Source organism: Terrapene carolina, unplaced genomic scaffold (genome assembly GCF_002925995.2).
Source record: "Terrapene carolina triunguis isolate 2854851 unplaced genomic scaffold, T_m_triunguis-2.0 Scaffold69, whole genome shotgun sequence".
In the NCBI taxonomy this organism is placed as follows: domain Eukaryota; kingdom Metazoa; phylum Chordata; order Testudines; family Emydidae; genus Terrapene; species Terrapene triunguis.
In genome coordinates, this window is record NW_020664420.1 from 15,978,491 (window position 1) to 16,001,743 (window position 23,253).

General features: G+C 39.6%; 1 protein-coding gene across 3 annotated transcripts in view; it reads right to left on the reverse strand.

The window, feature by feature from the left end:
• The window catches only part of GOLPH3 (golgi phosphoprotein 3), a 48,958-nt gene that overhangs the window by 13,448 nt on the left and 12,257 nt on the right, over nucleotides 1–23,253 (reverse strand). For all 3 annotated transcript variants that reach the window (XM_026649037.2, XM_026649036.2, XM_024203076.3), the window contains exon 2: nucleotides 6,132–6,263. In XM_026649037.2, the coding sequence (XP_026504822.1) occupies nucleotides 6,132–6,263 (132 nt within the window). The remainder of the gene's footprint in view (nucleotides 1–6,131; nucleotides 6,264–23,253) is intronic.

A 23,253-nucleotide genomic window follows, 5' to 3' on the forward strand; every position in this document is an offset into this window, starting at 1 on the left:
CCAATCTCCAACCTTCTGGGACCTCACCAGTCCTCTAGGGTTCTCAAAGACAAATGTTGATGGTCCTAACATTGCTTCAGCTAGTTCCTTAAGGACCCTAGGATGAATTTCATCAGACCGTGCCAACTTGAACATATCTAACTTATTTAAATATTTTTTAACCTGTTCTTTCCTTATTTTGGCTTGTGTTCCTTCCCCTTGCTGGTCTGCTAACTAGAGGACCTACACTTTCCTTCATCTTTCTCTTGCTCCTAATGTATTTAAAGAAGCTCTTCTTATTGACTTTTATGTCCTTTGTCAGGTGTAACTCATTTTGTGCCTTAGCCTTTCTGATTTTGTTCCTATGTCCTTGTGCTATTATTTTGTATTCATCATTAGCAATATGTCCGTGTTTCCTACTATTTGTAGGATTCTTGTTTTTATTTTCAGGTCATTAAAGAGCCCTGATGGAGCCATAATGGCCTCTTACTATTCTTCCTATCTTTCCGTCACATTGGGATTGTTTGCAGTTGTGCCTTCTCACCCTGTGGATCGTAACTCCCTGAAGAGATGTAAACGGGTTTCAGAGAGGTTGTTTTCTTATTTAAAAAGAAGTTTTTTGCTAGTACTTACAGTTGCGGAGATATCCTCAAAAAGGTGAACCGAACATAAACCAATACAGCAGCGCCAGCCTGAATTAGCAGCTCTATGAAATGTAAATTGCTCCATTCATCTCAATCAAAGCTCTATGGACTCTGTTATTCTGTGGCCATGGAATCAGGTATTTTTCCATTATGCCTCAAAATGGAGTATTTTATCATGTAATTTGCCAATTACCTGCAGCCAGTTTCCCATCGTTATTTTCCTTTGTCTCCCTGCTATACTGGGACCTGCTTGTAACTGTTTCTTACTCTCCAGTTTTCCACTCAAGGGGAAGTTAATTGGATTACAAAGTGCACTGTTACAGGAGGCAAGCAGCTGGGCAATCCCAATCACCCTCTTTTTCTTCTCTCTTCTGTAGATCCTCTGAATGTGTCTCTGCCCTTGCAGAACACTTCACAGACCATCACTGGCCTGCTCTAAATGCCTCTTTTTAGGGACTGAATTTGACTTAGGTTTTCAACCTGGAGGTCAGGACCACCCTGCCTTTTCCACACTGTTAAATGGGGAAATGATCTTGGGAAATCAATCATAGCACCAAGTGCCCACAAGGGAGAAATCTATTTTAGTCTGGTGAACTAAGGCCTAGAGAGATTAAGGCCCTGATTTTCAAAGGTAATGGCCACTAACTTTCTTGCCAAATGTGTCTTTCTGTAACTCTGATAGGAACCTAGTCCAACTAATGTTGGCCATCTATTGGTTACGTCTCATATCCTGAAGCTGAGTATGCATACTTCTGTTATATGGAAGTTCGACTGCTGATTTTCCACAATGCAGCAGTGCTGCTTTGGAGTTGAGTGGTACTAAATATGAAACTTCTCCTCTTTAAGCAAGTTCTTCACTGTATGGACCTCACAGTCTGGTAATCCACTTGTTTATGGGTGTCTGACTCAATGCTGCCAATCCTAAATATTCAAAAATTATGAGTCGTCTTCCCCTCCTCCCCCAATTTTTTTTTTTTTTTTTTTTTAAATTATAACAAAATTGGGTTCTTTTTACTTGCCTTTTGGTTTCTGACCTTTCAGGGTGCAGCTGGGACACATTTTCAACTTTTTCTCCACAATTGGGATAAGAAACCTATTTTTTTTAAATGAAAGCTGATTCTTACATAAACAGTTGTCTCCAAGATGTGGGGCTTTAGATGAAACACCAACATATGAAAAGACTCGCAATAAAATCATGAGACTTGCCAATAATGATAACTATCATTCTGTTGCTGACATCCTTAAGTTTAGCAGAGTCCATGAATTTGCATGTTAGATTTTGCAGTATTTATCTCCAAATTTAGCATTTAAGTCTGTTTTATGCTCTTGCTTAACATTTGACAGTTGCATTTTGCTTTCAAATCGTTTTTGTTTTCGGACATTATGTAGAAGAATAAATGGAAGAGGCTTGTGATAAAAAGTACCACACTTTTTGGGAGCACAGCAAACCATGATTACTAAAGACAGAACATAAAGCATACAGTTTCCATAACAACCAGTTATGTATGCTCCCCACTTACAGATCAGTAATTTTTAATGTAAATATAATTATTTAAAGCAAATGGTCCCCAAACTTTTCAGGGTCACATCCCTCCCCCTGTACCCGTCTGCCCCCTCCCCCCCCCGCCGCCCCAGCCAGGGCCAGGAGCAGGGCCACGTGGGAGAAGCCACGGACAGGGGTAACGGGGCCAAGGCTGGGGCCACAGCTGGGGGCGGGTTCAGAGCCCCGGCCATGGGCCGAGGCTGGGAGCCAGGGCCCCGGGCCAGCAGCCGTGGGGCCGGCAGATGAGAGGGGCCTGGGTGCAGGGCTGGCAGCTGCAGCCAGCAGCCAGGGCCGTGGCCAGGAGTGGAGCCAGGGGGGTGGGGGGCTGGCCTGGGCCCCAGCCGTACCTCCTGCCACATTCCTCCGTGCCCCTCTAGGGGAGCATGTCCGCCAGTCTGGGGACCTCTGATTTAAAGTGTATACTACAATCTACCTCCCCCTGCCATGCACTGAGCAGCACACTCTTCTATAATTTATTTTGCTCAGTTATTCTCCTTTCCTAATTCCAAAGGACTGCCTGACCTGAACATGTGCGCGCTTTCCTCGGACCTACTCCAATGCCCAAGGAAGTCACTTGAAAGTCTCTCACTAGTGGATTATGGATTGGTCTCTGTTGATCACGTGTAGGAAGGGGATGTCTTAAAACCTACTTGAACATCCAGTTACTCTCAGCTCAGACCTATCAGCTCTATATTTACTTGTCTGCAACAGCATGAGAAATATTGGTGGGCCCAAGAGGGAGGGTGTTGCCATATATAATTCCTGATTCAACAAACTGTCTTGGGAGCAGTAACATGAATATCGGAAATGAGGCTGGCAGCAGATATTTGATTCCTGATACGCAAGGTTAAGCAGTTCTGTGGCCACATGATGCCAGGGGAACCACAAGTACATTGACGCAGAATGACAACCATCTGGGGATTTGATTGGATAGAAGTGGTCTGGGCTGAGAAAACCTGCCTAAATATAACACCATTTTGAACCCCCATCACATGGAGTGAATGCGAACTTTGTCAGGAGAATGGAAAGATAAGACCTTTGACATTTATAATGAAAAAGATTATAAACATATTAGAGGGTCTCAATATGTCCATAAAGAAAATTACTTTTGCTCAGAAGAAGTCAATGAAGTCTTCAGAAGAATGAAGTCAACCAATATTTAACTTGTGTGGCTGACAATCAGATTTCAGGCACCCCCAGGGGAGAAGAGGTGGTCTGAACCCCAAAGAGGAATCAACTGAATCAACTGTTTGTATACAATGTTATTGTACATAAAAATATGTTGAGTAAGGTCTTTTATGAAAGCTTGTAATGTTCTGAACTTGATGGTTATTATGAGATATGTATACAGACTGTGGTTGTGAATCTATACATTTATATACATAGCATTCTATGCTCAACCTGTACTACAATTTCAAATACACCTGAAAGAAGAGAGGTACTCCTCCCCAGCCAGATGTTTACCCAAAGTCAGACACAAGTAACGATCCATGGTACAACCCAGGAAAAGACAAGTGATGGACAATTACAGTTAAGAGGGAATTTCCCCCCACCATGAACCATCATAGTCAGAGGAAAAAAACCTGCAAACACTTAAAAGAGAAAAGGTTGAAGAGAAGGCTATCCAGAACTCACGGACAGTCTTGAAGGTGGGGCAGTGTCTGTGTATGCTGGATCCCCCCTTAGGACTCGGGGGCATGCTGGGAAACCGTTCAGAGGCAATAGATAACTGGTATTAGAAAAATGAATTTATCTAACATAGAAATGTAAAGCCTAAAGTTGCATCTTTATGTTTATTTTGTGTAATTTATATGCGTTTGCTTTCCCTTACTATTTCATCTTTGAATCTGTGATTTTTCTATTAAATAAATGTTTTTGTTTATTTTTTACCCCAAGCAGGTCTCTTGTGCAAACTGTGTGGAGTGCATGTGCCAAAGTAAGCTGATGACATGGGGCTGTTTTCACACCTTTGGGAATGATGAACCAGAGGGGGAAAGTCCAAATGTCTGGTAGTTCAGAACTGTGGGCAGACGTGTTTGGAGAGACTCAGGACTGGAAGGCTGCTGGGGTTACCCTGCAAAGAGTCACTATACTGGTGGAAGCCAGGGTGAAACTTTTAGGCTTGTGGGCTGGCTACTGGTGTCACAACAGTGAGCCATAGCAGCATAGCATTAAGGCACCCAAAATTACAAGGCAGGCAGTGACAGAATCCCTTACTGGTCTGGGTGATCCTCAAAACTTCACAGATTTTAATCTGTTACGTTTCAAAATCAGATGGATAAACTGAATCCACTAGCCCCTCCATTTCAATAGGCCTCATGGTTTAAATATTTTTGCCACAGTATTTAAGTCTCTCTTTGAAGCTCAAAATAAATTACTTTCTTCAAGATGTTCTTGTGCGCTTTTTATTATGCGGTTGCTGATATTTTAGCATTTGTTTTAGTAAAAAGCATGCACACTCCACTCTGATGGAATAAAGAATGCATGGCTTTTCAAACAAAAAGTAGGTCAAATTCTAAGCAAATGAACCTTGAAAGTGCCCCTGTAAGTATGAGATGTGAAAGAATGAACATTTTAAATATGAGCATTTAGGGCTTTTAGCTATGCTATTCCTTAAGCACCACATAACCTTTTCATCCATTTTAGGTTAAGTCTTTCATATATGGAAAGATGGGACTATAGAGACTAAAGAAGTATTCTTTCAACGGCAACAAACACCAGAAAAACAAAGTACCTAAGACTGAAACATCTTTTAACTCCAAGTTCTCTTTTATTTTTTTATTTTTTTTTAAATACACGAATAACAAAATAAAATGCAAAATGGCTATTTGGTTTTTTATTCCTGATTGCACATGTGCACATATCCATATAATTTCACATAATACATCTTTTAGACGCTCATTAAAAGCAGTTAACAAAATTCTAGGAAGAAAAACAGTATTGGTATGAGGATCCAGAATAAATATAGCCTTTAAGAAACATTCTTGAATGTCTGACAAACCAAAGAAACTGTATGAGGCTTTGAAGGGGGGAAAGATTCTGTGCAAACAAATTAAGGCTGAATACTGCTGGACTAGACTTAACAGTAGTTAGATCTGTCTGCCTGAACAGAGGTCCAATTCTTCAGAAGTAGAGGAGGTTGGGAGGAGGCTTGGAAAGTTTTCAAACTCTGCTTTAAAAAAAGAAGTTGACCAAAAGATAACGCTGACAGGGCAGTCTGCCCACAAAAGTAAATTTATTTTATGGTAAAAAGGCAACATTTAACCATTTTTCAATAACTTGATTTTATAAACATCCATTAGCGCCGCTATGATTAATAATCCCTAAGTATTGTAGGAATCGCCACAAAGAGTTACTTTAATTTAAAACCTGCAAAATCCAGGTGCAAAAGTGATGGATTAAAGACTGACTCAGATTTTTAGCTTAAGTAGGGCCCTGATTCAATAAGGTACATAAGCACATGCCCAACTCAGAGTATATGAGTAGTCCCATTGACTTCTGTGAGACTGATCATGTGCTACATTAGGCACATACTTAAGTATTTTACTAAATTGGGGCCCAGATGCTTCAATTTTTTCAAGTTATGCACATCAATTCATTAACTCCATTTAAAAGTTCTTCAGAGTAGTGATGGTGCTGAAGCATATACACACAGCATAATCATCTGAAGAAGTGAGGTTTTTACCCACGAAAGCTTATGCCCAAATAAATCTGTTAGTCTTTAAGGTGCCACCAGACTCCTTGTTGTTTTTGTAGATACAGACTAACACGGCTACCCCCTGATACTTGACAGCATAATCAGTATACTGTAGAGCCCTTAGCACATTTGGGCCCTAACCATGATTGGGTAACATATCTAAATACACAAAAAGATTTTTTTTCATTATTCAAATTGTAATTTACACCTAGCCAATTGCTTAGAACAATACAGAAAAAATAAGATTTTGTTTGCCTCTTCCTCTTACCTTTCTTGTTAATAGACTTTTGCGCCTCATTCCACATGCCTCCAGTTGAAGACGTCCTCTCAATGCCAATTCAATTAACATGCAGCCACGCAACCCAGAGGAGATACAATCATTCCAAAAAGATGTGTAACCCTGCAGAAGGAAAGACAACTTTAAGCAAAAGTTTTTCATCTGACCCGAAAACAGAAAGGCTTGCTGTCTTCTCTAGTCAAATCTTAGAATTTAAATTAAATAAATAAATTTTAAATTTCTTAGAATTTCAGACAAAGGTCAATTTTCATCTCCCTACCATTGCAAACCTAGAAAAATTAGCTTTTCACCCACCACTCTATACAGAAAATCTGGAAGAAAACCTACCCCAGATTTATTTAATTGGTTTCTCAATGTCTATCTCTGAAAAGTGGTGAAACATTAGAAAATTAAAACAAATATTGCAGTAAATGACAGCTTTTTAGTTATCTTCAGTGTGCTGTGTTAAACATATGCACAAGCAGTATATAGAAATTATTTTTGTAATTAATTTTTCAGACCTCAAAGTTTAAGTTGTAGTCTAATTTAGACACTCTACTGGTTGAATAGAATCATTTGTGTTTCCTGAGCAATGCTAACATTACATTTACATTCATAAGTAGAAAGGCCCTGATGAAATGCTTAATACTGGCTTTCAGACTGCTATTAATGTAAATAGCATAATAATCAATAAGCAATCCCATATCATATGAAGGGATCTACTTAAAACGCAGAGAAATCACATTTTTTGCAAGTTGGTCACGGCATAAATAGCCATGTAATACATCTGCGAAATTTGCTATTTATGCCGTGACCAACCCGCAATAAATGTGTGATTTCTCTGCAGTGCTTCTCAAACTGGGGGTCCCGACCCAAAAAGAGGTTGCAAGCCCATTGTATATTGCTACATTGCCACTCTTACCTCTGCGCTGCCTTCACAGCTGGGAAGCTGGAGAGTAGCGGCTGCTGGTCAGGTGCCCAGCTCTGTAGGCAGTGCCACCACCAGCAGCAACGCAGAAGTAAAGTGGCATGGTATGATACTGCCACCCTTACTTCTCCACTGCTGCTAGCAAAGGTGCTGCCTTCAGAGCTAGGCACTTAGCCAGCAGCTGCCACTCTCTGCTCTGCCTTCAGCGCTGAACAGCCCAGAGAACGGCAGCTGCTGGCCAAGCGCCCAGCTCTGAAGGCAGCGCAGAAGTAAGGGGGCAATACTGCAAAACCCCCCTACAGTAGACTTGTGATGCCCTTTTGGGTTGGGGCCCCCAGTTTGAGAAACGTTGTGTACCTTTGTATACTTTTACCCTAGGGTAAAAAGTATACAAACACCAGATTTCACGGTCCATGCCACAATTTCCATAGCCATTAATCTGGTAGGCCCCTAATTATATGTAACACTTTATTCTGCGTGAGAGGAGTACATTGAATAAAGTAGTTTTCCAAACCAATTCTATCATAATTAGCTATTTTTCTAGTCATTCGTTTCCTGTTTTGAATACAACTGGCTAAGTATTTTTGAAGCCTATTGTAAAATAGTATTTATACATGCCACAAGATAGCAATTTAAGGATGAACTAAAGCAAGTCTAAAGTATTATCTTAGGTTTCTGTGATCTTTATACTATTCTGCTTAGGAAAAAGTCCTGCATAGACAGGAGAAATGGAAGAGATGACCCAAGAAATCTTCCTAACTGTGCATCTCATTGCTTGAGTTTTTGTCGTGACTTTAATGTCACTTAAAGGAATAGTGTCAATTTGAAAGCCACATATGTCTAAAGCGTTTGACTTACAGTAGTTCAAGATAATACCAAATGTAGGCCATTTTCAAGCCAAACTAATTTTTAACTGGTATTTATTTTGAAGGCAAAGAAGAATGCATTTCCAAAGTTTGGGAGGGGGGTTGAAATTCTAGCTTATGATGGGAAGCTAACTTCAATTTTAACTATAGAGTAGTCAACACTGCCATAATACTATTTTTCATAAGTAAAGTTAAAATATAGGACAAAACCAAACTCTTTAGAAGAAAATCAAAATCAAAGGAATATAGGAAAAGTCATATTGGATCACACCCATGGTCCATCTGGTCCAGCATCCTGTCTTCAGCACTGGCAAGCACCAGATGTTTTAAAGGAAGGTGCAAGAAACTCCCCAATAGGCAGATATGAGATAATCTGATAATCATGAAAGTTTCATGCTAACCCCCCAAAAAGATTTTATTAAACCATGAAGCACGAGATTTTATATCGCTCTCAAATCAAATATGTCGATGTGTAGTTATACGAAGCTAAAATGAGTGCATGCGTGCATTCATGATTTTGCTATGCATTAATGTTGAATATGTAGTTTTTAATCAAATTAAATATACATTATTCTCACAGTAATTATGAACAGTTTAACAAAAATTCTGTCAACTGATCAAACTATTAAAAATGACAAAGTAAAGTGTTTTTATATATAAAGATAAACAGAGCATTAAGCACCTGTGGAACTCATTGCTGCAAAGTGTCAGTAATACCAAGGGTTCAGTAAGATTCAAAAAGGAATATTTATATTATAGAAATATTGACAAAATCCACAGCTGTTAGATCAGTGGTAGGCAACCTGCGGCCCGTCAGGGTAAGCCACTGGCGGGCTGCCAGACCGTTTGTTTACATTTGCACAGCTGCCTGCAGCTCCCAGTGGCCGCAGTTCACTGTTCCCAGCCAATGGGAGCTGTGGGAATGGTGAACTGTGGCCGCTGGGAGCTGCAGGCGTCTGTGCAAATGTAAACAAACAGTCTAGCGTCCCACCAGTGGCTTACCCTGATGGGCCACGTGTGGCCCGCGGGCTGCAGGTTGCCCACCACTGTAGTAGATGAAACAAACAGCTTTATACAATTAAAAAAAAAAGAACTTATGCTGAAGAGCATATGCCAACCACTAACTAATGGGAGCTAGAAAGAAGCTTCTTTTATGGATAGACTATTCCTTAACTTGTCCACTATGGACTTTGAAACATCTGGTCCTGGCCACTGTCAGAAGCAGGATACTAGACTAGATGGATTACTGGCCTGATCAGAATAGCACTGTAGTAGGAAGAGAGCCTGAGACATAAACCCTGTTCTTGCCAGATTCTGTGAGCAGGGCCTGCTTCATACCAGGCCTCTGATACAAGGGATTATGTCTCAGGCTCTCTACTGGCACTTCCTACTAGTATTTCCCACTGAACAGCATCCTTTGAAAGAAAAATTAGAAATTGAAATGAAACAAAAACCCACTGACCAGAGTTAACGTTGTGCCACAATGAAATATGCTTTTCCTTATATTTGATAAAAATGTGTTTATGATGTGGGCAGTTTAAGATTCATGAGGTTCATAATTATTTATTTCCTTGCTTTTAAGTCCTAGTGTTTTATAGAGAGTTGTCATTTAGGAACTTTGATTTCTTTTTTTAAATGAACTGTTGGATCAGTTGAAGTTAGTTTCACTATTACCACAGTAATCCCTACAGATCTAAAAACTTCCCCACTTCTGCAATAATCCAAAAACATACATGACTACACTCCTGCGCAGGAGTTAAGCAATTAACCATGTAACAGTTTTCAATCAAGTGATCTTGAAAGACTGCTCAAAAGATTGCAGTCTTAACAAACAATAACTATGCTCCCTCTAGAGGGTTAGAAGACATTAAAATCGTGAGACCGCCTAAGTTCTCATCTTTTTTTATTAGTCCTTGATGAAAGATTCAGACAGAATGTAGTTGACCCAAATGTCAAGTAGCACTATGTTTCAAGGAGCACAGATTGCAGTGCTATGAATACAGTCACCAAGGAGAGTATTTAAACAAAACAAACAAAAAAAAACATTCTGTACATTTTAAACCTGCCACACTAATTGGGCTTTTGATGGCATTCAGACAGAAGCACTGATCATATTCGAATTCACAGCAAAGACCCCACATGATAATAGAAACATTCACATAAAAGGCTGATTTATCACGAAGCAGTTAACTCAAAGTGGAAGAGAATAAGTGTTTGTCATCATTATAACAATTTTTTTTAATTCAAATCAGATCACAGTGAACAAGTCAGAGTAGTATTACATGGTACTATTCCTCCCACTCACACAACCCTCACCAGAAACACTGCTAACTATCCTGGATTTACTCATCTTATAGAATCATAGAAATGTAGGCTATAAGGAACCTTGACAAGTCATGAAGCCCAGCCCCCTGCGCTGAGGCAGGATCAAGTAAACCTAGAAAATCCCTGACAGTTGTTTGCTTAACCTGTTCTTAAAAACCTCCATTAATGGGGATTCCACAACCTACCTTGGAAGCCTTGTTTCACCACCTTCTGTGACTTTTAGTAGAAGTCTGCTAACTAGTTTTAAATACTTATTTTAAAATTACTAGGCAGAAGGTAAATGTTTTTAACTGTCTCAACAGGCAAAATATTAAAGAGCTAATTTGCTCTGCTCAAAGTTTGTATTAGAACAAGTGCCTCTGAGTTCAATATTATATGGCAAGTCAACATTTCAAATCAAGGTATTATTTTAATGACCTGTAAATGAACAGTGACACTGATTTCTTCAAATCATGTAGAAAAATTCAGCTTTGCCTTCAAAGTGAACCTGGCAATTTTCATGTCAAACAAATTTTGCTAGCCAAAGTTATAGGAAGCTAAAAATAAGACTAATACAGGAATCTGGTTGTGATCTTAACTATGGAAAGATCACTCTCTCAATGTATTTTTTTTTTAAATCACATTTTAATACGACACCAGAACATATCAGAGTTCCTCCTATGGTTCTGCAGTGAGCGGTTAACTAAAATATTACTCTTCAATTGTGCAGATTTATGTTCTCTTCCACAATGGCACACAGATAAGTAAATGTGCCAGTTTCTGCTTCACTTAAATGAGAGAAAAATTGTGCTAAATGAAGACAAAGTTGGCAGGAAAATAACTTTTTTAAATTTTCAAGCCTTTGAAGTCCTTATCTGCACTAGTCAAAAAAAGCATTTCAACCAACCATTTGAAGCACTGTAATTTGTAATCCCTGTACATCTTCAATCCACACACAGTAGTTATACCAGGCATTTTGAAAGCATTCTTTGTACCAAGTGGTTGTAAACCTGAGAAAGTGTTTCATTCAGGTCCAGTTGAACCAGTGCAATCTACAGTGGTTTCTCCCCATTGTGGGCAGGAAGCCACAACTGTTGTAGCTGTATCAGATCAGCTAGCTCTAATTCCATACAGCAATTCAAGATACTGACACGAGTACGTTTATCTGCAGAGATTAATTTTCTACTGTCCCTATGCCTTGCTAGTCCATAAACTTGGCTGGCAGTACCAAAGTCTCAAAAAAATAAAAATAAAAAAGTACAGTAAGACCTTTTTTATCTGAGTCTCCATTATCTGTCTCTCTGTATTAACCACGCCGGGGCTGACGGCCTGAACCCTGCTGCCCCGGGGGCTGAAGCTCTTTGCCCATTCTCTGGAATATCCAGGTTTTTGATTATCCAATGGTGCCCCGGTCCCAATTAGATCAGATAAATGGGGTTCCGCTGTATTTGATAGCAATGCATGCCATCTTCAGCTCTGCTGGATACCACAATGTTATCTACAAAAACAACATTTCTGTAACACTCATCTGACCCAGTTTTAATACACAGTTGAGTTGTGCCCATACAACACAACCAGGGGTCAATTAAGTTTGTGCATACCTACCAACTACACTGATTAATCATGTCTGTAATAGCGCATTGAGGGAAAATTAGACAACCATCCTATAGGCAACAATGTGTCAAGAGGCTATGTGAATGTCGAATTATGTAAAAAAAAAAAAAAACTATTCAAAAATAAAAATATAAAACTTTAGAGCCTACAAGTCCACTCAGTCCTACTTCTTGTTCAGCCAATCGCTCAGACAAACAAGTTTGTTTACATTTGCAGGAGACAATGCTGCCCACTTCTTGTTTACAATGTCACCTGAAAGTGAGAACAGCGTTCGAAAAGCACCGTTGTAGCTGGTGTTGCACGATATTTATGTGCCAGATGCACTAAAGATTCATTCCTCAACAACCATTCCAGAGGAATACATCCATGCTGATAATGGGTTCTGCTCGATAACGATCCAAAGCAGTGCAGACCAACGCATGTTCATTTTCATCATCTGAGTCAGGTGTCACCAGCAGAAGGTTGATTTTCTTTTTTGGTGGTTCGGGTTCTGTAGTTTCCGCATCGGAGTGCTGATCTTTTAAGACTTCTGAAAGCATGCTCCACACCCCATCCCTCTCAGATTTTGGAAGGCACTTTAGATTCTTAAAGCTTGGGTCGAGTGCTGTATCTATCTTTAGAAATCTCACATTGGTACCTTCTTTGCGTTTTGTCAAATCTGCAGTGAAAGTGTTCTTAAAACAAACAACATGTGCTGGGTCATCATTCAAGACTGCTATAACATGAAATATATGGCAGAATGTGGGTAAAACACAGAGCCAGAGACACACAATTCTCTTCCAAATTTGTGAGTTCAGTCACAAATTTAATTAACACATTTTTTAACGAGTGTCATCAGCATGGAAGCATGTCCTCTGGAATGGTGGCCAAAGCATGAGGGGACATACGAATGTTTAGCAGACCTGGCACGTAAACAATGGCACCTTGCAATGCCGACTACAAAAGTACCATGCCAATGTCTGTTCTCCCAATTATCTCCCATAAATGTAAACAAACTTGTTTCTCTTAGCTGCACAAAAAGTAGGTCTAAGTGGACTTGTAGACTCTAAAGTTTTACATTGTTTTATTTTTGAATGCAGTTTTGTAACAAAAAAAAAATCTACATTTGTAAGTTGCGCTTTCACGATAAAGAGATTGCACTATGGCACTTGTATGAGGTGAACTGAAAAATACTATTTCTTTTATCATTTTTACAGTGCAAATATTCGTAATAAAGATAATAAAAAGTGAGCACTGTACACTTTGTATTCTGTGTTGTAACTGAAATCAATATATTTGAAAATGAAGAAAAATATCCAAAATATTTAATAAATTTCAATTGGCATTCTATTGTTTAACAGTGCCATTAAAACTGCGATTAATCGCGATTGATTTTTTTGAGTTAATTGCATTAGTTAACTGCGATTAATCAACAGCCCTATTTTAAATATGAATATATAGTACTATAGTAAATGAAACGATGAATTCACACTACCATGCCTCTTTTGCATAATGCTGATTGCTAATTTGGCTCCTGAACCAATGAGGTCTGAGTATCACTGATTTAGATGGTTCATCAATATGTATCAGCTGTTCAAATGATGTGCATGGCAAGTTCAGGCAAAATATTCCTCAAGGTGTTGTGCCCCACTACCTCGGGCTTACTATTTTGGGATGATTATCCCTATCTTAGTAAGTCTGAATTCATTTCCAAATTGTACTATTTAAATCCCATAAGACAATGGCAACTTCAGTCTCTTGCTGATGCCTTTGAAGCAATAGTGAGAATTCTTTTGGAAGTATATACTGTATACGCAGAGTTACGATCCAGACCAAAGCACTATGTGCAATAATCAAAAATTATCATCTGTCATCCATTTGAAGCATACTGCAAAGGTTCGTCAGCTGACATACTCTGAATTTTTAAAAAGATCAAGACAGCCAACTTTCTGGGCAAGGTGTATTTCATAATGCACTTAATCACCATTATGAATAGAAGTGTCTAACTTTTCAAGTTGAGGATTTCTTGTTTGAAGTTTTGCAAAAAGTTAGGCAGGAACTCACAACAAAGATAGACAATTTTGGTCTTCATATAAAAAAAACATTTCTTAGCAATGTAAAATTTGAAGAAGCGAGCATTTCTGGATCTGTAGAAATAAAGCTGAAGAAAAATTCACTTCTACTGGTACCTGCACTTTAGATAGTCTAAGAATAATAAGGACTTAAATCTTCAAAACTAACTAGCATCAAGGGTCTTACGTTAGGATTAATAGAAATTAATTGAAGAAATTTCATTTACGCTTAGCTAAGGGGAAAATGATTAGTCAAGGGACGGAAACAAAGTGTCAGATTAGTTTGTTTAAAGAAGCTTCTTACTTGTAGATGTACTATCAGATAAAAATACATTCCTGTAGCTTGTGACAATTAACTATCCTTATGCACTATAGCATTGGCTGCATGTTCACAGTCCATTATCTCTCCAGGAAGCCCTTCAGCAGAAATTGGAAATACACCTCTACCTTGATATAACGCGACCCGATATAACACGAATTCGGATATAACACGGTAAAGCAGTGCTCCGGGGGGACGGGGCTGCGCACTCTGGTGGATCAAAGCAAGTTCAATATAACTTCACCTATAACGCGGTAAAAATTTTTGGCTCCCGAGGACAGCGTTATATCGAGGTAGAGGTGTGCCAGTGTTTCCTGTGAGAACAGATTTCCCGTTACCGCTTTTGTTCTCAGAGCAGAAAATCCCTTCTTCACAATCAACTGTGCTGAGGACAAACACTATTTCTACAGCAATGAGGTTATTTTGTTTTAGCGGTTTTTTGCAGAGGGCGGGGGGCAGAGGTGGTTAGGGAACACAAGGATCACCCCACTCCCAATGACAGGAACCTGGCAGCATCATTTTAACAAGAAATTGTGTTTCCTTTAAATCTGTCTCTTTTGATAATAGAATTTGAATTTTTGAAAACAAAAAAAAAACAAAAAATGAAGTAAAAACACAATACTGCATGTCTCCATAAAATTGTGCTCAAATACCACAGCGATCGGCATATTAAACATTTAACTAGATAAACAGGACTTTTTCCATAGAGGTTTCTGCCTGCCTCCGCGCCCAAAAGAGTAAATGTTTTATAGTCTAAACATTCTCTTTACCACTAATTTCACCTTGATCTAACAGCTCACTATGATTTTATAAAATTAAATCTGATCTATTCTTGCCAGCATTTTTTTACAGCTATAACACAAAAGTGAATTAAATGGTTTGGGTTATTTATAGGCCAAAGTATATTTGTAAAGGGATGGTGCCAGCAGAAGGGGGTTTGGATGCAAAATCAGGATAACAGCATACACAAACTTTAACCATTATTATACTTTAGGTAGAGGTATTATTCTCTGTAACTGTAACTAAACTCAAGATTACAGATCAAGAAGGGAAGAGACAAACTGCCGCAACGACATAGAACAACATCATATTTCTTGCTTTTCTGCAAATTTAAAGTACACTATCTGGGATACTGCACTTTGAATGATTTGACTGCAAAATTACTTACAGTCAAATCCATACATTTTTCCTGAAATAAGTTTGCTAGTTTTTTGAGATAAGGAACACATTGGCAGGTATTCCACTTAGGAACACCACAATACATGTCATCCTATAGTGGAGAACTTTTACATTAAAAGCCTTGATGTAATAACTGCCTCCTTCAACGCTGATAGAGGTTCTCTCTTTATGGAAAGCAATGAAAAACTGGTGTAGACTTTTTTTTTCTTTTTTAAAGATTTATTCACCTAATTTGGTAATTAGTGTTTCAAGATAATCCTTCAGCCTTTTCAAGCATGTCCTTCAATTTGTTTTTAAGTGTACTTTATTTTATTCTTCAAGAGAGTAACTGTTTAAAAAGCTCTCAACATATGAATAAGGATTGCAAAAATAAGCACTCAGTCAATATGCTCTTGCTTTGTTTACAATCATTCCAGTGGTAAACTTTTATTATTAAAAACAACTAACATATGTGCCCATTTTTGTTTTGTAATGACTTGTACTACTTCAATTTACTTTCAATTTACTTCTGTCTGTGCCCTCCCCCCGCCACCCGGGAAGGGAGCCGCGGCTCCTCCAGGGGAGGAGGATGCGAACAGGGCTGAGAGGGCCGAGGCTGGAGCTGGGGCTGCAGCCAGGGGCCGAGGCTGGGGACTGGCTCAGGGCCAGGAGCAGAGCTGCACCAGGACTGGGCCAGGGCCAGGAGCCAGGGACATGGCTGGAGGCGGGACCAGAGCAGAGCTGGGGGCGGAAAGGGGCTAGGTGGCGCTCCCTCCCCGCTCCCCCAGACATTCCTCCAGGCCCCCCTAGGGAGGCATGCCACATACTTTGGGGACCTCTGCACTAGTGGCTAACCAAATTCCTTGGTGCTGGCAGGTCCACTGTCAGCAACGCAGTATTTGTCAGGATATCTAAACATTCTTAAAAAGTAGCTACAGAATATGGAAATCACAGGAGCAACTGGTTAATTCTGATCACAAGCTGAATTTACAAGAGCTGGAACTTAGGGAAAATATCTTGCTTGTTTAAAAAAATTGATCTGGAAGTCACACAGAGATGATAACTATTGCACTTCACAATACACCTCTACCTCGATATAACGCTGTCCTCGGGAGCCAAAAAATCTTATCACGTTATAGGTGAAACTGCGTTATATCAAACTTGCTTTGATTCGCCGGAGTGTGCAGCCCTGCCCCCCCGGAGCCCTGCTTTACCGTGTTACATCCGAATTTGTGTTATATTGGGTCGAGTTATATCGGGGTAGTGGTGAACCATTTTTAACAGTTATTTTAGGGGCAGTACTGTGCTTCATGTAACTGATTATCCAGGCCAAAATACATCTTTATTTCTAGAGAAATGAGAATCTGTTAGTTATCCTTTTAATGGAAATGTCTTACTTTAATTTTTTTTTAAACAATCCAAGAATAATGTTCTGAAATCTTTTGAAGGGAAGGGAGATAATGAGAATGCTTTCCGATCTTTCAAAACTGCACTGCATGTGGAAAGGGACTATAATGCTCAAAAATTATGCTTTTCTCAGCTAGTGTAATGGTCACAAAAATAATGAAAGCATAATATTTACAATATAGGTTTTTCCCATAATTTTACTCATGTAATTTAAAATCTGCAGCATTTAGTTTGGCTTTAGAGGTAACCATATAAATGGCTCTCATTTCTGCTAAATAGCTTTACAACAATAGCTTCTTGCTTTCTCAGGTTACAGTATTTATTCATAGCAGGTTGCAACATAATGAATTTTGAGTTCTTGTTTTTGAACGGTTTCTCGTTGAAGCTTTTCTAAACATATCCATGGATGGTGCTATTTTTCTGTTATGTGGTGAGAGTATTGTGCGTCCATTTAACTGGTCTGCTCCTTCCATTTGCAGCGCAATGAATTGATACACAAAAGGTCTATGTTTTGGAATGGACTGTCTGAACTGCTGTTTGATGCAAAGGAAAAAAATCAAGGTTTTCCTAGCAACATGTTCAGAAATAGCTCCATCTAGGAAGATGAGTAAAAGCAGAATCTAACAGAAACCAGAAAGCATTTCTATGAGAAAATCATAGGGGAAAAAGACCCCACATTTTAGGATGTGAAATAGTATTTCTTTTTCGTTTCACATTTTTTATAATACTGATTTTTCTAAGTCACCCTAACAAATGAATCTCGGAAAATTTGATACTTAAAGTGAAAGTGTTTACCTCGAGTCTAAACAATAAAGTTATGTAAGAGGGGGGGAAAAACCCAAAAGCTGTTCCCATCTCTTCACTGTCCCTCCTCATCCCAACTTTTCAGGGAAGTTTTGCCTATCTTTTTTCTCTTTCTTTTTTTTTGGAAGGGGGGAGGGAGGTGAGGGAGAAGGCTTTATAGAAAAGATGAGCAACACATTTTGAACTAAACACAGTTAGGCTTGGGCTGAGTCGGGCGTCCTCTGGCAAGAAGTTTCATAGTTGAGGTCTCGATAGAGCAGGGGTTCTCAAACTGGGGGTCAGGACCCCTCAGGGGGTCATGAGGTTATTACATGGGGGGGTCGCGAGCTGTCAGCCTTCACCCCAAACCCCGCTTTGCTTCCAGCATTTATAATGGTGTTAAATATATAAAAAAGCATTTTTAATTGATGGGGTTGGGGTCACACTCAGAGGCTTGCTTTGTGAAAGGGGTCACTAGTAAAAAAGTTTGAGAATCACTGTGCTAGAGAGACTATTCTGCCCCAGCTCTGAGAGTCTTGTCTTGAGTATCTTAAACTGTATTGGCACTGTGTAGTGCAGTTGTCTCAGTGGGTCACAGAAATTGTCTCAGAGGTAATTAAGTACCAACCCATTAACCAGACCTGTAGATTGGGACCAGGACATCAAACTTGTATTGGAAATTAATGGAGAGTCTTGAAATCCTTGGATCGCATGTGCAATCCTTCATGTCACCCTTTGTTGCTTAGGAGACTTGCCACTCAGCTGCATCAGCTGCAGCTTCTATGTTGTGGTTATGCTCATCCCCAAGTAACCAGTTTCAACAGTCTAACCTGCTGGTGACAAAAACTAGCATTACAATGTGTTACGTCCTCATCTAACACGAAACAGCATGTTCTTCTGGTCATTTGAAGGTGGAAAATATACATTATTTGCTATAAATAGCTGTCTGTAGCAAAAGAAGTCCAGTCTTACCCTGAGGCTTCAAACCATTTTGATGTTCATAGTCTGCCGTCTATCAGTGTATTGATGTAGATTTATTAAAGTGTGTTCCCATTTCTTCCATCATTTCTGGTTTTTCCTCACTCACTTTTTCCACCCATTAGACACACAGAATCATATAACTGGAAGGGACCTCAAGAGGTCATCTAGTCCAGTCCCCTGCACTCAAGGCAGGACTAAGTATTGTCCATACCATCCCTGACAGGTGTTTGTCCAACCTACTCTTAAATATCCCCAATGATGGAGATTCCACAACTTCTCTAGGCAATTTATTCCAGTGCTTAACCACTCTGACAGTTAGGAAGTTTTTCCTAATGTCCAACCTAAACCACTCTTGCTGCAATTTAAGCCCATTGCTTGTCCTATCCTCAGAGGTTAAAAAGAACAAGTTTTCTCCCTCCTCCTTGTAACAACCTTTTACATACTTGAAAACTGTTATGTCCCCTCTCGTTCTTCTCTTCTCCAGACTAAAAAAACAATTTTTTCAATCTTCCCTCATAGGTCATGTTTTCTAGACCTTTAATCATTTTTGTTGCTCTTCTTTGGACTTTTTCCAATTTGTCCATATCTTTCCTGAAATGTTGCACCCAGAACTGGACACAATACTCCAGTTGAAGCCTAATCAGCGCGGAATAGAACGGAAAAATTACTTCTCGTCTTGCTTACAATACTCCTGCTAATACATCCCAGAATTATGTTTGCTTTTTTTGCAACAACATTACACTGTTGACTCATATTTAGCTTGTGATCCACTATGACCCCCAGATCCCTTTCCGCAGTACTCTTTCCTAGGCAGTCATTTCCCATTTTGTATGTGTGCAACTGATTGTTCCTTCCTAAGCGGAGTACTCTGCATTTGTGCTTATTGAATTTCATCCTATTTACTTCAGATCATTTCTCCAGTTCGTCCAGATAATTTTGAATTTTAATCCTATACTCCAAAGCACTTGCAACCCCTACCAGCTTCATATCGTCCGCAAACTTTATAAGAGTACTCTCTATGCCATTATCTAAATCATTGATGAAGATATTGAACAGAACAGGACCCAGAATCGATCCCTGCGGGACCCCACTCGTTATGCCATTCCAGCATGACTGTGAACCACTGATAACTACTCTCTGGGAATGATTTTCCAACCAGCTATGCACCCACCTTATAGTAGCTCCATCTAGGTTGTATTTCCCTAGTTTTTTTACGAGAAGGTCATGCGAGACAGTATCAAAAGCCTTACTAAAGTCAAGATATACCACATCTACCGCTTCCCCCCTATCCACAAGGCTTGTTACCCTGTCAAAGAAAGCTATCAGGTTGCTTTGACACAATTTGTTCTTGACAAATCCATGCTGACTGTTACTTATCGCCTAATTATCTTCTAGGTGTTTGCAAATTCATTGCTTAATGATTTGCTCCATTATCTTTCCGGATCCAGAAGTTAAGCTGACTGGTCTGTAATTCCCCGGGTCCTTATTTCCCTTTTTATAGATGGGCACTATATTTGCCCTTTTCCAGTCTTCTGGAATGTCTCCTGTCTTCCATGACTTTTCAAAGATACACCTCTACACCGATATAACATGAATTTGGATATAACGCGGTAAAGCAGCGCTCCGGGGGGACGGGGCTGCGCACTCCAGCGGATCAAAGCAAGTTCGATATAACACTGTTTCACCTATAACGCAGTAAGATTTTTTGGCTCCCGAAGACAGTGTTATATCGGGGTACAGGTGTAATTGCTAATGGCTCAGATATCTCCTCAGTCAGCTCCTTGAGTATTCTAGGATGCATTTCATCAGGCCCTGGTGATTTGAAAACATCTAACTTATCTAAGTAATTTTTGACTTGTTCTTTCCCTATTTTAGACTCTGATCCTACCTCATTTTCACTGGTATTCACTATGCTAGACGTCCAATCGCCACCAACCTTCTTGGTGAAAACCGTCACAAAGAAATCATTAAGCACCTCTGCCATTTCCACTTTAAGGTCAGAAGGGACCATCATGATCATCTAGTCTGACCTCCTGCACATTGCAGGCCACAGAACCTCACCCACCCACTCCTGTAATAGATCTTTGGCTGAGTTACTGAAGTCCTCAAATCATGATTTAAAGACTTGAAGTTACAGAAAATCCACCATTTACACTAGTTTAAACCTGCAAGTGACCCATGCCCCAGGGCTGCAGAGGAAGACACACACAAAAACCCCTAAGGTCTCTGCCAATGTAACCAGGGGAGGGGAGGAGAAGGAGGAGAATTCCTTCCTGACCCCAAATATGGGGATCTGTTAGATCTTGAGCATGTGGGCAAGACCGACCAGCCAGACACCTGGGAAAGAATTCTCAGAGCCCTCCCCATCTAGTGTCCCATCACCAGTCGTTGGAGATATTTGCTGCTAGCAGTCACAGATCAGTTACATGCCATTGTAGGGAGTCTCTTCATACCATCCTCTTCATGAACTTATCAAGCTCAGTCTTGAAGCCAGTTATGTTTTTTGCCTCTACTGCTCCCCTTGGAAGGCTATTCTAGAACTTTACTCCTGTAATGGTTTGAAACCTGTGTCTAAATTCAAGCCTAAACTTGTTGATGGCTTGTTCACATTGGTGCTTAACTTAATAACTCCTCTCCCTGATATTTATCCTTCTGATGTATGTATAGAGAGCAATAATATTTCCCCTCAGCCTTCTTTTGGTTAAGCTAAATAAGCCAAGCTCTTTGAGTCTCCTCTCATAAGGTAGGTTTTCCATTACTATTATCATTCTAGTAGCCCTTCCCTGCACCTGTTCCAGTTTGAATTTATCTTTCCTAAACATGGAAGGCCAGAATTGTACACACTATTCCAGATGAAGTTTCACAAGTACCATTATACAAGGCAATAACACTTCCATCTCTCTACTGGAAATACCTCGCCTGATACATCCTAGCACTGCATTAGCATTTTTCACACCTGCATCACATTGACAGCTCATAGTCGTCATGCTGTGATCAACCAATACACCCAGATCTTTCTCCTGTCTCTTCCAACTGATAAATTCCCAGCTTATAGCAAAAATTCTTGTTGCTAGTTCCTAAGTGTACGATCTTGCACTATTCAATTTCATCCCATTTCTATTACTCCAGTTTTCAAGGTCGTCCAGATCTTCTTGTATGATATTCCAGTCTTCCTCCGTATTGGCTATACTTTTCAATTTAGCATAATCAGCAAATTTTATTAGCACACTCCCTCTTCTTGTGCTAAGGTCATTAATAAAAATGTTAAATAAGATTGGTCCCAAGACCGATCCCTGAGGAACTCCACTAGTAACCTCCCTCCATGATGACTCTCAGATCTACCTCTCTGCCTCCTTCTGTCTAAACTAAAATCTCAGCCCCTCTCTCTGACATCTTGTGGAGGTCTAGCCATCAAATCAAGCTAAAAATGGCTAAAACAGAGCTCCTAATCTTCCCCTCAAATCCTTCATGCTACATCCTTTCTTGATCACAGTGGACATCACTATGCTGCCTGTCACTCAGGCCTATAACCTGGGCTTCAATTTTGACTCAGACCTCTCCCTAAGATCTCCCAAAGATCATTTTCTTAGACGGGTGATGTGGTCAAAGCAACAGACTCTTTGGATTCTTCTACTGGCTGCCCACTATCTGTCACATCAAACAAACTGCTTGTCTTCATGTTCAGAAATGACCTTACTGAGCTATCCCCACTCTACCCATCATCTCTCATTTGCTGTCAAGATGTCAACTTTCGCCTCCAGTTGGCCCATAATGTCAGCCTCCATCATCCACTTATTACATTTTCAAATAGTCTCCTTTGTGTTTTCTCTCATGCTGACCCTCACTCTTGAGGGGAGCTCCCCATACAGATTTCCAAATCTACCTCATTATTCACCTTCAAAACCCTCCTCAAAATTCTCTTATGCTGTAATGCCTACAAAAAACTTGACAATGGCTGCTGATGTGCTGAGACCACTGCTTATCATGCTGTCCAGTATTGTCTCACTGCTTCCTTGTGCTTCCCAGTCTGTTTGTATCCATGTATTCTGTTTCGGGTTTTTTGTGTATCTTCTATTAAGATTATAAATTAATTGGGGGAAGGAGACCATCTTTTGTTCTGTTTGTATAGCACCTAGCATAAAGTGGTCCTGGCCCATGACTAAGGCTCCTAGGTGCTACAGTAATACAAATAATGTATATTCACTATCACTGAAATCCATATTCAAATGTTGCTGTAGTCCATGGCATTTTATAATCTCCGAGTCTCATATAGATGTCAAATAGCTAGGTGAGAGAAACGAATCTCAGAACTTCATATGACAGGGAACTATGTGGAGAGGCACATATCCATGTCCAGAATCTGTTTGCCAGATTAAATTAGGATTAAATTATTTTGTCTGTAGTCTGTGACAAGTATAAGGATGAGGAATTTAAAAATACTTGAATTAGTTACCCCACATACTCTAGTAACCGTCATGCCAAAAAAATATACGTGAAGAAAACGTTAAGTTTACATGGTTATGCATCCATAAATAAAATAAAATAAATCAGGAAATGCTACAGTTGAGGGATCACACAAACTTAAATTACTTTCTTCCATGTGCCTATGCTTTTCATACCATCAACACATTGTTTCTCATATAAAGCAATAATACATTTTTTCTATGATCCTAGCTGCACATATATAACCTCTTTTAATATT